General features: G+C 41.0%; 1 protein-coding gene across 1 annotated transcript in view; it reads right to left on the bottom strand.

Moving 5' to 3' along the window:
• Positions 1 to 175: 175 nt before the first annotated feature.
• EOGT (EGF domain-specific O-linked N-acetylglucosamine (GlcNAc) transferase) overlaps positions 176 to 10,496 on the bottom strand; it is a gene marked incomplete at its 3' end in the record, with an annotated part of 12,710 nt that continues 2,389 nt past the window's right edge. The window contains exons 6-13 of the mRNA XM_009076202.1: positions 9,393 to 9,499; positions 8,036 to 8,139; positions 5,421 to 5,513; positions 4,633 to 4,704; positions 4,030 to 4,116; positions 2,837 to 2,905; positions 1,491 to 1,552; positions 176 to 295 (exon numbers count right to left, since the gene is read on the bottom strand). Of these exons, the coding sequence (XP_009074450.1) occupies positions 176 to 295; positions 1,491 to 1,552; positions 2,837 to 2,905; positions 4,030 to 4,116; positions 4,633 to 4,704; positions 5,421 to 5,513; positions 8,036 to 8,139; positions 9,393 to 9,499 (714 nt within the window). The remainder of the gene's footprint in view (positions 296 to 1,490; positions 1,553 to 2,836; positions 2,906 to 4,029; positions 4,117 to 4,632; positions 4,705 to 5,420; positions 5,514 to 8,035; positions 8,140 to 9,392; positions 9,500 to 10,496) is intronic.

The following is a 10,496-nucleotide window of genomic DNA, read 5'->3' as shown; positions in this document are numbered from 1 at the left end:
ATTTGATAACAAAAGCTTCCTCCCTTCTGATCCCCAGAAGAGGTTGCCAAAGATGAGGATACAAGACAAACATTCATGGTCAAATACTAGCAAGGGAGAGGCTTCACTAACACACAGGAACAGACATGAGCAGATGTCTGTATAATAGAGGGGAAAGAAAGAGAAACAAACTTACAGCTCAAAAACAACAGCCCAGTCTGGTAGAAAGAGCAAATGGGTCAGTCCAGCTCCATGCATCCCAATGAATATATCAGAGTTCTGGGTAATTCTCAGTTGCTCTGAAAATTCAAGTTCCCTGCAGACAACACAACAAAAGTGGTGATGTGGCAGGTCTGTCTACTCACCACAGCAAGGATCAGACACATGGAGAAAGCACAAAATTAGCTTAAGGAAATACTGAAAGAGAGAACTGATTTTTCAAGACCCAATACTAAGAACCACAAATGCTGCAGCCAGCAATAACTCAGCATGGAATTAAGAGAAGTGCAGACAGATTCCAAAACTTCACAAGAATTTGTTCCAAAAATATTTTTTTAAGTTTTTGTAGTTTGGGGGTTTTTTACTTGCCTTAAAAAAAAAAAAGCAAAGCCAAAACCATTACAAAACCCCCAAAACAAAAATCAAAAACCCAACATAAAAGATCTAAACTGTTTCTAAACTGTTTTCAGTGTAATATAGAAGTATACAAATTGACTTCCTCACATTGTCTCTGTTTTGGTCACTCAGCTCTCACTGCTGCTTGTTTTTCACTCTTCCTGCATGACCCAGGCCAGCACCACTGAGTAGATGGAGCTGCTGCCATTTGGCACAGTCATACACCCCTTGGGAACTTTTCCTTCAAGCCATTCCTTACTACCACAATGCCTACTACACCTGGCACCACAAACTGACCTGAGCTGGTATCTTCAGGGGCCACCAGAGCAGCAAATAAGCTGAACTATTATTCATTACTAAACTAATGATCACATCCCTGGAAATGTTCCAGGTCAGGCTGGATGGAGCTTTGATCAAGCTGGTCTAAAGGAAGTTGTCCCTGTGCATGGCATGGGGTTGGGATTAGATGACCTTTAAGGTCCCTTCCAAGCCAGGCCATGCTATGATTCTATAAAGTAGGACATAAGCATCATACAAGAGAAATCCCTGTTGAGCCACAGGTACTGAAGAGCATTAGCAGATGCAAAAGGGTGATGGGAATGCAGCTGTTTTGAGGAGAGGGGACGAAACAGAAAAAACAGTGATGTTAAAACTTGCTCATCATACAGTAGCTTTAACCTGAGCCTACTCACTCTGGAGATTCACCCCTACGCAGAGCATCGTAGGATGGGAGTGCTCGACTAGCTCATCCACCACTCCCTCAGTAACACTATTCTTTCCCAGCCCTTGGATTTTGCACAGGTAAGACATGGGGACACACAGCACAGCCTGCAAGCAGTTTTCACCAGCCACAAGCAGCATGAGCTCACACCAGTTTCTTCCATCCACTCACGTACTTGTATTTGTAGTCCACCACTTTGACCTCCAACGTCGACACTGTTTTCAAAGCATTCACAAGCTGAGGAGAAAAATAAAAAGACACTGATTTGGTGTTCTCCTTCAGTTAATTGTTCCCTTGCACTCCTGACTATTTCACACACTGCTCCTCCCACCAGGGAATTACAGTGAGACAGCACATACTAAGCTGGAGTGGTTCCCCTCCTTCTGGGCCTTCCCACCTAAGATGTATGTTATTCCAGGCAGAGTAATCCCTGAAAAGGAGACTCAGATCACCTGCACTCAGAGGCTATTTTTGGCTTTTACATGCTTCAGGTCCCAATCCTAACCCATTCATACTCAGAGGAGTTTTGCCAGGAATAGTGGGGAGACGTGATTGGATTTACAAAAGATATTTCAATATCTAAAGAAGCAAATTGGTAGCTAGAAGGATTTTCAAAAATACATTACTAGGTGAGACTCTTACTCACATGAGAAGTGAAACCAGGTTAGACCTGGACTTCAAAACTAAAAGGCTTTTTGTCAGACTCCAATCCATGTTGGAGTAGAGGGAGAAAGAGCCAAGCATTTACTTTTACACAAGGGTGGTAAAGATAAAATTAACTTCTCCCTTTCTGTCACAGGCATTTTACCAGAACACACACTACAGGCAGCAGTGGAGGTATGAACTGAGAACAGCCCAGCACATAAAGCACAAATCAAGCCATCTGTGCTCTGTCCATTCTGCCACAGAGCTACTGCATCACATGAGCCTCAGTTTCTCCCTGCATAAGGAGGGGATAATAAACCCAATTCATTTTTGTCAGGCACTAACAGTAAGAATGAAAACGGGTAGGAAAACATTAAATATTATCATTTTACCCCATAAAGAAGCTACACCAAAAGTCCACTGAGCTGCATGATTCAAAAACATGAATCAATAAGCAAATTCATTAAGTTCTGAGGGCACAGACTCGGACACAAAGGCATTTCAATCTGCAGGCACTACAGAGAGCTTTGTTAGAGTTCTTCAGCACTGGGGATGCTACAAATAAAAGAAATCTTCTGAAAGCAAAACAGTTTAGCTTTATCAGAAGCTCTGCAGGGTCTGTTTGTTGAGAGGAAACACTTCTAGTATTACATCTGAGTCTTCCATTCGATATTTAGAAAGGGCAGTGAGGTTTGGTGTCTGATGGGCAGCAGTGGAGACTGCTAGAACACCCACTAGAAGAAATTAATATAAGCATTGGACATATTTGTCCAAGGTTTGTCAGCAAGTAGATGTCTTGGCTGTAACTGGGAAAAAAAAAAGAAATCAATCCAATAAGAAAAATTTAATCCGTTTTAAACCCAAAAAGGACCACACCTCATTTTGGTTTAATATTTTCCGGTAATCTGTGCTGCGAGCGAGGATGGTGACTCGAATTTTCCCATCCTGAAAAGAAAGAAGCAGCAGTGGATTAGCTAAGAGACAAACCTCACAAACAAACAATCCCAAACACTTCCATATTTACTTTTGGCAATTCTTTGAGAAACTAAATATGTTCCTTCCCCATGTAATAAATAGATGATGTAACCGCCTTAAAATTCACGGCGTATTTTCCAGCAGGTTCAAAGTGTCAAAAACTTTGGGCAAGTCTGACTATTAACAAAGAATGAAACATTTTCTGAAAGATTTATTTTATTCAGTACAAAAGAGCTTTTGTATTCCACATTATATGGCAGTTTTTGAAAGCAGGAAAGCAGCTTTCAGGATGGCTTGCGCACAAGATCCTTGGAAAAAAATATTTTACTTCTGTAACAGTTGCTCCTTTTACCTCTTTTAATTAATTGGACTCACAGGGGTAAGCGTTCCAAGTGAAATAAAGAGGTTTAACTGCATGACTCCCATTAGTGTCAGCAGGAGAAGCATAACTAAAGCCTGTGCAGAGCTCTCAACGTGAGTCCCTCAGCAGTAATACGTAGGTTACTCTCTAGCAAACACTTCAAGTAGCCCAGAACTGCTTTGTCCATCACTGCAACGTGCAAAAAACACCAGTGTGGACAGCAGAGAAACCCAGGGCCAGACAGATGGTGCTGGGCAAGGATTGGAAGGACCAGATTCCATCAGTTCCTCCTCTGATCCAAGCTCAGCAGTACCTATGAGGATGGATAAAGGACAAGTTCACTGCATTGCTCTGTGGGATCCCTTTCTGCTGGACCTCAACACATGCTCCAGAAGAGACCATGTAACATGTATCTTACTGAACTAGGAGGACACAAAGGCCTTGAGCACAGAGAATGGACAGAGAGATGAGACCCTTGGGGTTGGCAGGAGGATGTTCTCAAGTCTGTCTTATGGAAGTAAGACACAAGGGTCTTTCACTAACATACACAAATGTTTGCTGAAGGCCTTTACAGAACAGTCTGACTTCTTGGTAAAAAAATCCCAAGCATCAAAGGAAAGGATAAAAAGTGCACAATACACCCTCATTCCCCACTGGGTTCAGTTTGTTAATGCTGTTTCTGTGCTAAGAGCCATCAGCTCTATATTACAAGTTCATTATTCAGTTATCCTACCTTGGGTCCTTCTTGTGTAATGTTTAATCTGTGTAGCACATGCTGAGCAAATGCTCTGAACAGCCCTGTACCATGGCAGCCAGAGATCTGAAATTAAAACAGCAATTGTTAATACACAAAGTTACTTTGCTCAGAAAACCTCAGTTTGTGATCAGTTTTTTGCCATTCTTGTGGAACAAAAGCCCAGTATCATTGCACTCTGTTAAACACATCACTATTCACTGCAACACAAGTGCCACTTGCAGTCAGAAAGAAATATAAGTGTCTAGTGCTAGAACCTGAATTCATGAGCTAATACTCTTGGGAAAGTCTGGCTGTGTTCAAGCTCTTGTGCTCTGCAGAAATACCAGTAAGTTCACAGTACTCAGCCATTCAAGAGGAATAATATGCACCTCCTGGCTGTGACATAGGACACTGCTCACAACCAGTTAAAGTAACTTCAAAATCCTCATCTTTAGGGCAGCTCATTTCATTTGGAGTTGGTGCTTCACTGTGGTACATTTCATGATAACTCAGCTAGATACTGCAGGGATTCATCAGCTCAGACTCCATACTGTCACACACACACCTAGTTAACACAGTGGCTGGATAAAAGGGGCTCACCAGTGGTGTGTTATAGAACAAGCCATATCTCATCCGAGGCAGTAGGGAGAAAATTGCTTCTTTAAAGCACACCTGCAAGAGAACATCACAAGGAGTTACACCACACTGCTACCTTCCCCATGCTCATTCACTGGGGCCACTGCTCATAATGAGCTAGCAATTACTGCTCCTGTTAAGAACATCCTCACTTCCTTGACTGTGCAAATCAACAGAACAAAGACAATCCTGATCCCAAAAGAGCTCTGCTTGGGATGCTACAGATGCAAGAGTGGAAGGAGGAGAAAAACCCCACCCTGAAACAGAACAAACATGAACTAAATAGAAAACCAGTTAGTGAACTTAAAAATGGATTTAAGAGGTTTAAATAAGCTCTGAATGAATGGTTACATTTTTAGTGTGAGTAGCAAATTTTTAATGATAAGCAACAGATACACCAGCAGGTACAGTGGAAGAGAAACACCTCAGGAGAAATCAGAAGACATAGAAAGACAGTACCATTTGATAACCCTTAACTACAGTCGTGGGTCCTGCAGAAAGAAAACCCACACATAAATACCACCTCCCAGGACACAAAAGTTGGGTCCATCTATATAAAGGATAGACACAACACAGAATGTGGTTAGAACTGTCTCTTATTTATAAGGCAGAATACTCACACTACACAAATTAAACATGCATGGAAAGGATTATTGCTTTCCTCTGAACACCCATAACTGCAAGCAGCTTGAGAAGTTGTCACAGTTGCTCCCTAGTGGCTATGAATTAAAACAAAATATAAAATTCCATACCCTTTTAGAGTCAAAGGTTTTCAAGTGTATTATTTCATGGTCAGTAAATGCCTTCCATGTCTCACTGAACAGGTCACCATAGCCATATGAGCTCTAGGAGGGAAGCAAAAAACACAAGGGCATGATGATTACATAAATGATATATAAAAACCTCCCCTCATGACTTATAAGTTCTGCATGTCGGTTTTAAAACACAGTTAATATGTGCATCACCACTGTGGGACTCCAGACAGTCTAGTACAGACACTACAGAACACTGAGCTCTGCATTTACAGTGGCAGGTAACTCAAATTACCTGTCAGGTAGTTAACTTTTAATTAAAACTTCTATATATTAGCCATCTAGACAAGTTCTTCACTAGAAGATTAGAATTTCTGAGTTAGCAGTGAGAAGCACTTACTGCTTTTCCCAGAGAAAACAAAGCACAAGCTAAATTTGAAGTAACAGAAACACAAGGATGGCAGAAAACACAAACCTTGACTCTTGAGACTGAAAATCCACCTGGGAATTCAAGTGCAGCAGTAAGGTTGGAGGTGAAAAGTCACAAACCTGTTTTGCATTTGCCTCTGGTTTGGGTTTGTCACTTGCATATTGCACATGTATCACAAATTTGATTTGATGGAAGAAACAGCCAGAAAATTATGTTTTGGGTTACTTTGACAAACTAGCAAGAAGTTTCTATACAGGGCAGTAAAAAACTTTCCCCTTTGCAGCAATGCTCTGTGGAACCTTTAAAGAATCATCTACTCCCTACAGCATTAGCCTAGCAGCAGGGGCTCTTGCCTTCTAAATCTGTCGCATTTCCTACACATCCGAGAGCTGAGTCACCACCTCTTGCTCTTTGAACGCAGTTCAATGTGCCCTGGGTAGCCCTGGTGCACATTTTCACTTAAAGCTTCCTTTCAACTCTGGGGCTGGTTCAGGCTGCTTGGAAAGTTATGTGGGAACATTCTCAGCAAGACGTTTGAAAATAAGCCTACAGATGATCACAGAGGAGAGCAGATACCTAGTGAAATGTAAAAGAATCTAAAGGGCATCAGATTTCCTTCAGTTGAAGAGGTGATTCCTTCCCCTTCCTCTGTCGTTAGGTTTTAATGAATTTTACAAGCCAAACTGCTTTCTGGCCATCTGCATTACAAGAACTGCTCTTCCAGATTAGAAGTAGAGAACTGATGAAAATACCACTTTCTAACCCCCCTGCTCTCCTTAGAAGTGCTTTACAAACATTGCTTCCCTGCTTTGGCAGAGAGTCTGCAAACCAACACCCAGTGGAATTCCTACTCATTTTCTGCTTTGTTTAACCTACATCTAAGGGCATTACTGTTTAATAAGAACAGTAGCTAGGAAGTATGGCCAAATCTAATTATATCAAGGGGATAAAAAGAAGAGAATGAGTAATAAGCTCAAGTCCACCTTTCGATCAGCACAGAAGGTCCATCAGCAGTTGGCTGGTGCCATCACCTGGTTGTACACAGCAATGAACTCAGCAGCCTGAGCAGATAAGGCTGACTTTAAATACTACTGTGACAAGTACTGACTTTGAATGGCACATTTGAAAGAGTTATTTGATTCAACAATGGGATGTAAGACAAAGAGGTGCTTTCCAAAGGAATTTACAATGCTGCCTGACATCTGAGCTTTTCAGAAAGCCAACAGAGCTGGATGAACTGGTCCCTGTGTCACATCTAGAGAGCCTGCTTATCAGGCAGATGGCACTTTAGCTTTAAAAATGCAATAGAACTAGAAAAAAGGGTCTCTTCTAGCCAAAGAGGTGTCTTATTGAATAGCAAACAGAAGATACTTGAAATTCGCTATTGAATGTTAGCTGTCCTGGCAGTAAACACACAGAAATAAACCCCAGCACTTTATGAGCACAAAACAGGTGTGGGACAGTATCATAGTCCAGAACTGTGTTATTTCTGGACCTGACCATTATCTGGCATATTACACACTGCCCTGTTGTTGGTTAGTTAGTTTAACACTCTCCTACACAATTTAAACTATTGTCCAGCAAAACTAATATTACTCCTGAACACAGTCATGGTTTCAACTCAGCAGAAACAGCCTCACTGTTTTATATGTAGCAATCTGAGAGGTGATTGAGAGAAACAACTGCAAGAAGACTAAAGAAATTAAATATTAGACCCTGTTTTGATATATACATAAGGATTTAATTCAGTTGTTTTCTTTATTACAGGCTGCACATTATTGATTTAGAAAGATGCAAGACTGCATTTCCTTTTGAATACAGAAACAGTTGAGTAAATCTACTTCAATATTCTGAGAGAAAAAAGCCTACAGAAAACAGCATGAAATGTTCAAGTGCTACAAGTTAGAAATACTGACCATGTTGGTTTTGAGGTCACACCAAGCAAAGGCTTAACTATGTACCAGCAAAAGCTGAGCTAGAATAGCATTCAAACAGCACATGGTTTATGGCAGAAAATCTGTTCCCCAACTATTGTTCATGCACCTGTATTAACAGGATCCAAAAATGTATCAGTTCCATGTGGCTAAGCCCACAAGAGCTGAGGATTGGCTACTAAAAGCTTCAGAGTCTCTATAAAGCAGAAATACAACCCATTACAAACATGTTAAAAGCAGAGCAGACTTACAGTGTCCCACATGACTATGTTGACATCAGTACTGAAGGAATTATTGATATGCTGCGTTATGTAAAGGTTGACGAAATCACAGAAGTGATGGTACATATTAACACCTGAGAAGGAAAGAATTGTGAGCAAAACACTGCATTACTCACTCCACTTTTACTGGTTCAGGCATTATTCCTGAGTAGTATCCTGCACTTTATGTCAGTTTTCCCTTTCTTCTGACTGATTTGCTACAAACATACCCTAAAAAAGTAAACCTTTGAAGGTAAGGAATCAAGGTAAGAAATGTAAAGTAAAATATGTTTTTTAAAAGTACACAGAAATTAGAAGAGTGGCCGAAAGAAAGCGTAAGAAAAAGGTAAGTTTCATGTGGTATTTTTCATTACAGCTGCAGCTGCAAGGACATGAAAGGAACTCCTGCATTAACACTAGCCAATTAGACATACAGGAAACACAAAAACTGGCCTTGGGCACTGATTTTGGCTCTACTTTAGGAGGGCTAAGGAAAGCTCTGTCTGCAGGACTGCAAGACAAAACTTGCACTTGCACACAAGCCAAAGCCCAAGTAATTCCTCAGGTTTTCTCCGAGCATTCTTGTTCATTCTTGGTTTCTTAAGTTCATGCCATGGCACACAAAAATCTACCATGAAACAAAGGAGGTTACATTGTGCAGTTCCCTGCTTAAAGTGTAAGACAGTGGCCTGAAGGGGAAGAGGGGTAATTCAGGTTAAAGTTGTCATGTGCCACAGAGTCAGAACACAGCAGACAACTCTCCTGTTCAAACCACAGCTTCCCCCACAGCAGCTGGTTTGTGTGTCTACATCCTGAACACCCTCTGCCATTAACATCTGTCTGCAAATTGTGCTGCACAAACAAAACCACCAGTGAAGTTCAAAAACTGTCAGATATCACTAGTGATTCCTAAAGGTGCTTAGCTGCTGCCCCTCTTGGAATGCCATTTCCTCTGCCCCATCATCCAATACACACAGAACCCTGTTAGTGAACACACCAGACACAGACACCCACACTTTGTGTTTCATGGTATGAAACTTGTCATGCAGAAACAGAGCCAGAGACTGTACAGAACAGCCTTTGGCACAGTGTCAAAGACTGTCAGAACACAGTCAAGGGAATGACTGTGCAAGACAAGTTGCAGGATTATTTTTTTATTACTTTTTTTATCTGTGGGAAAATGCAAGATTTCCAAATTTAAGTTTCCAAGTTCATCACTGGAACCACAGGAAAAAAAAAAAGGAATGAAAAATTCACAAAGACAGAATGTAGAGGGGCAAGTTGGATTTGGGCTTTTTTTACTGGAGTACTGCAGGATAAAAGAAATAAACTAAAAGACATTAATTACCTGCATCTAATTTCATGAAGTAGGTTGGCTTTTCAATAACAACATCACACTTCTCATCTTCTAGAGGCCTGAAGTCTAATGCAGTAAATGTCTGGAGTTCTGCAAACCTAGGAAGATTCAACCACACAGAACATGCTTTGACATTAACACACTTAAAGAAATGTACTTTGTATGTAAGGCTTAATAACTGTTTGTCCAGTCCATTTAACAGGACTGTGAAAACTGAGAGAATCTGACAACTAAGATGATTTGAAATTGTAATGGAAGGTTGTTCAGGTTATGAGATTCCAGAGGTTAAACACTGGCTTTGATCCCAGGAGTGAACAGCAGCTTTGATCTACAAATCAAGGCAGCAGAGATGTTACAAAGAGCCTTAGAGCCTGGATCTGTAGGTCCATCCAGCTTGATCTGCATTGCCAAAGACACTCAAGCAAGATCTCCGTGCTTTGGTCACAATAATGAATGTAGATGCTGTATTTATCCTTCCTGGATCTAAACAAGGATGAGCAGTTGTGATGACAATAGCAGGTAGATAAGAAATGTCCTTTCCTCCTCTGCAGCTGTTCTTGACTGAAATTAACCATCAGTGCAAAATGGAGGGGAGACCATGAGAAAAGCATAAAAATTAATTATTATGTGGATCTTTAATGGCTCCAATTCCTTCGTGTTTTATCAATCAACTGGCAATGCAGCTTTGAAGTGCTAACATGCAAACTGGGATACTTTGCACTTCCTACTCAGCCTGTAGACTGTTGCCCATCTCACATTCCAAGCACAGGTTCCCTGGGAACACCGTGTGAATGTATATCCACATCAGGCATTGCATCAACCCCATCATCACCAAGGACTGTGTGAACTAACACACAAGTGCCAACTTCAAGGCATTTCACAACAAAACTATTGTCTCCTTCTACAGGCAGATTAGGCATAGAACCAGCATCCTTCCCAGAAAACACCTGAAGGTTAGAACTTCCAATTACAAGGCATTGTCAGATATTTTGCTGCTGTAAATTAGGCAGGACACAATTACCCATAGTTCTGCACAGATGTAATTACTAGAGGTATCTAATATGAACTCTCCAATTGACCTTTAAAAGGAGCAAC

This window comes from Acanthisitta chloris, unplaced genomic scaffold, assembly GCF_000695815.1.
Source record: "Acanthisitta chloris isolate BGI_N310 unplaced genomic scaffold, ASM69581v1 scaffold15456, whole genome shotgun sequence".
Classification (NCBI taxonomy): Eukaryota; Metazoa; Chordata; class Aves; order Passeriformes; family Acanthisittidae; genus Acanthisitta; species Acanthisitta chloris.
The sequence above is the reverse complement of the archived record's forward strand: the minus strand, read 5'-3'. Positions and strand labels throughout refer to the sequence as shown.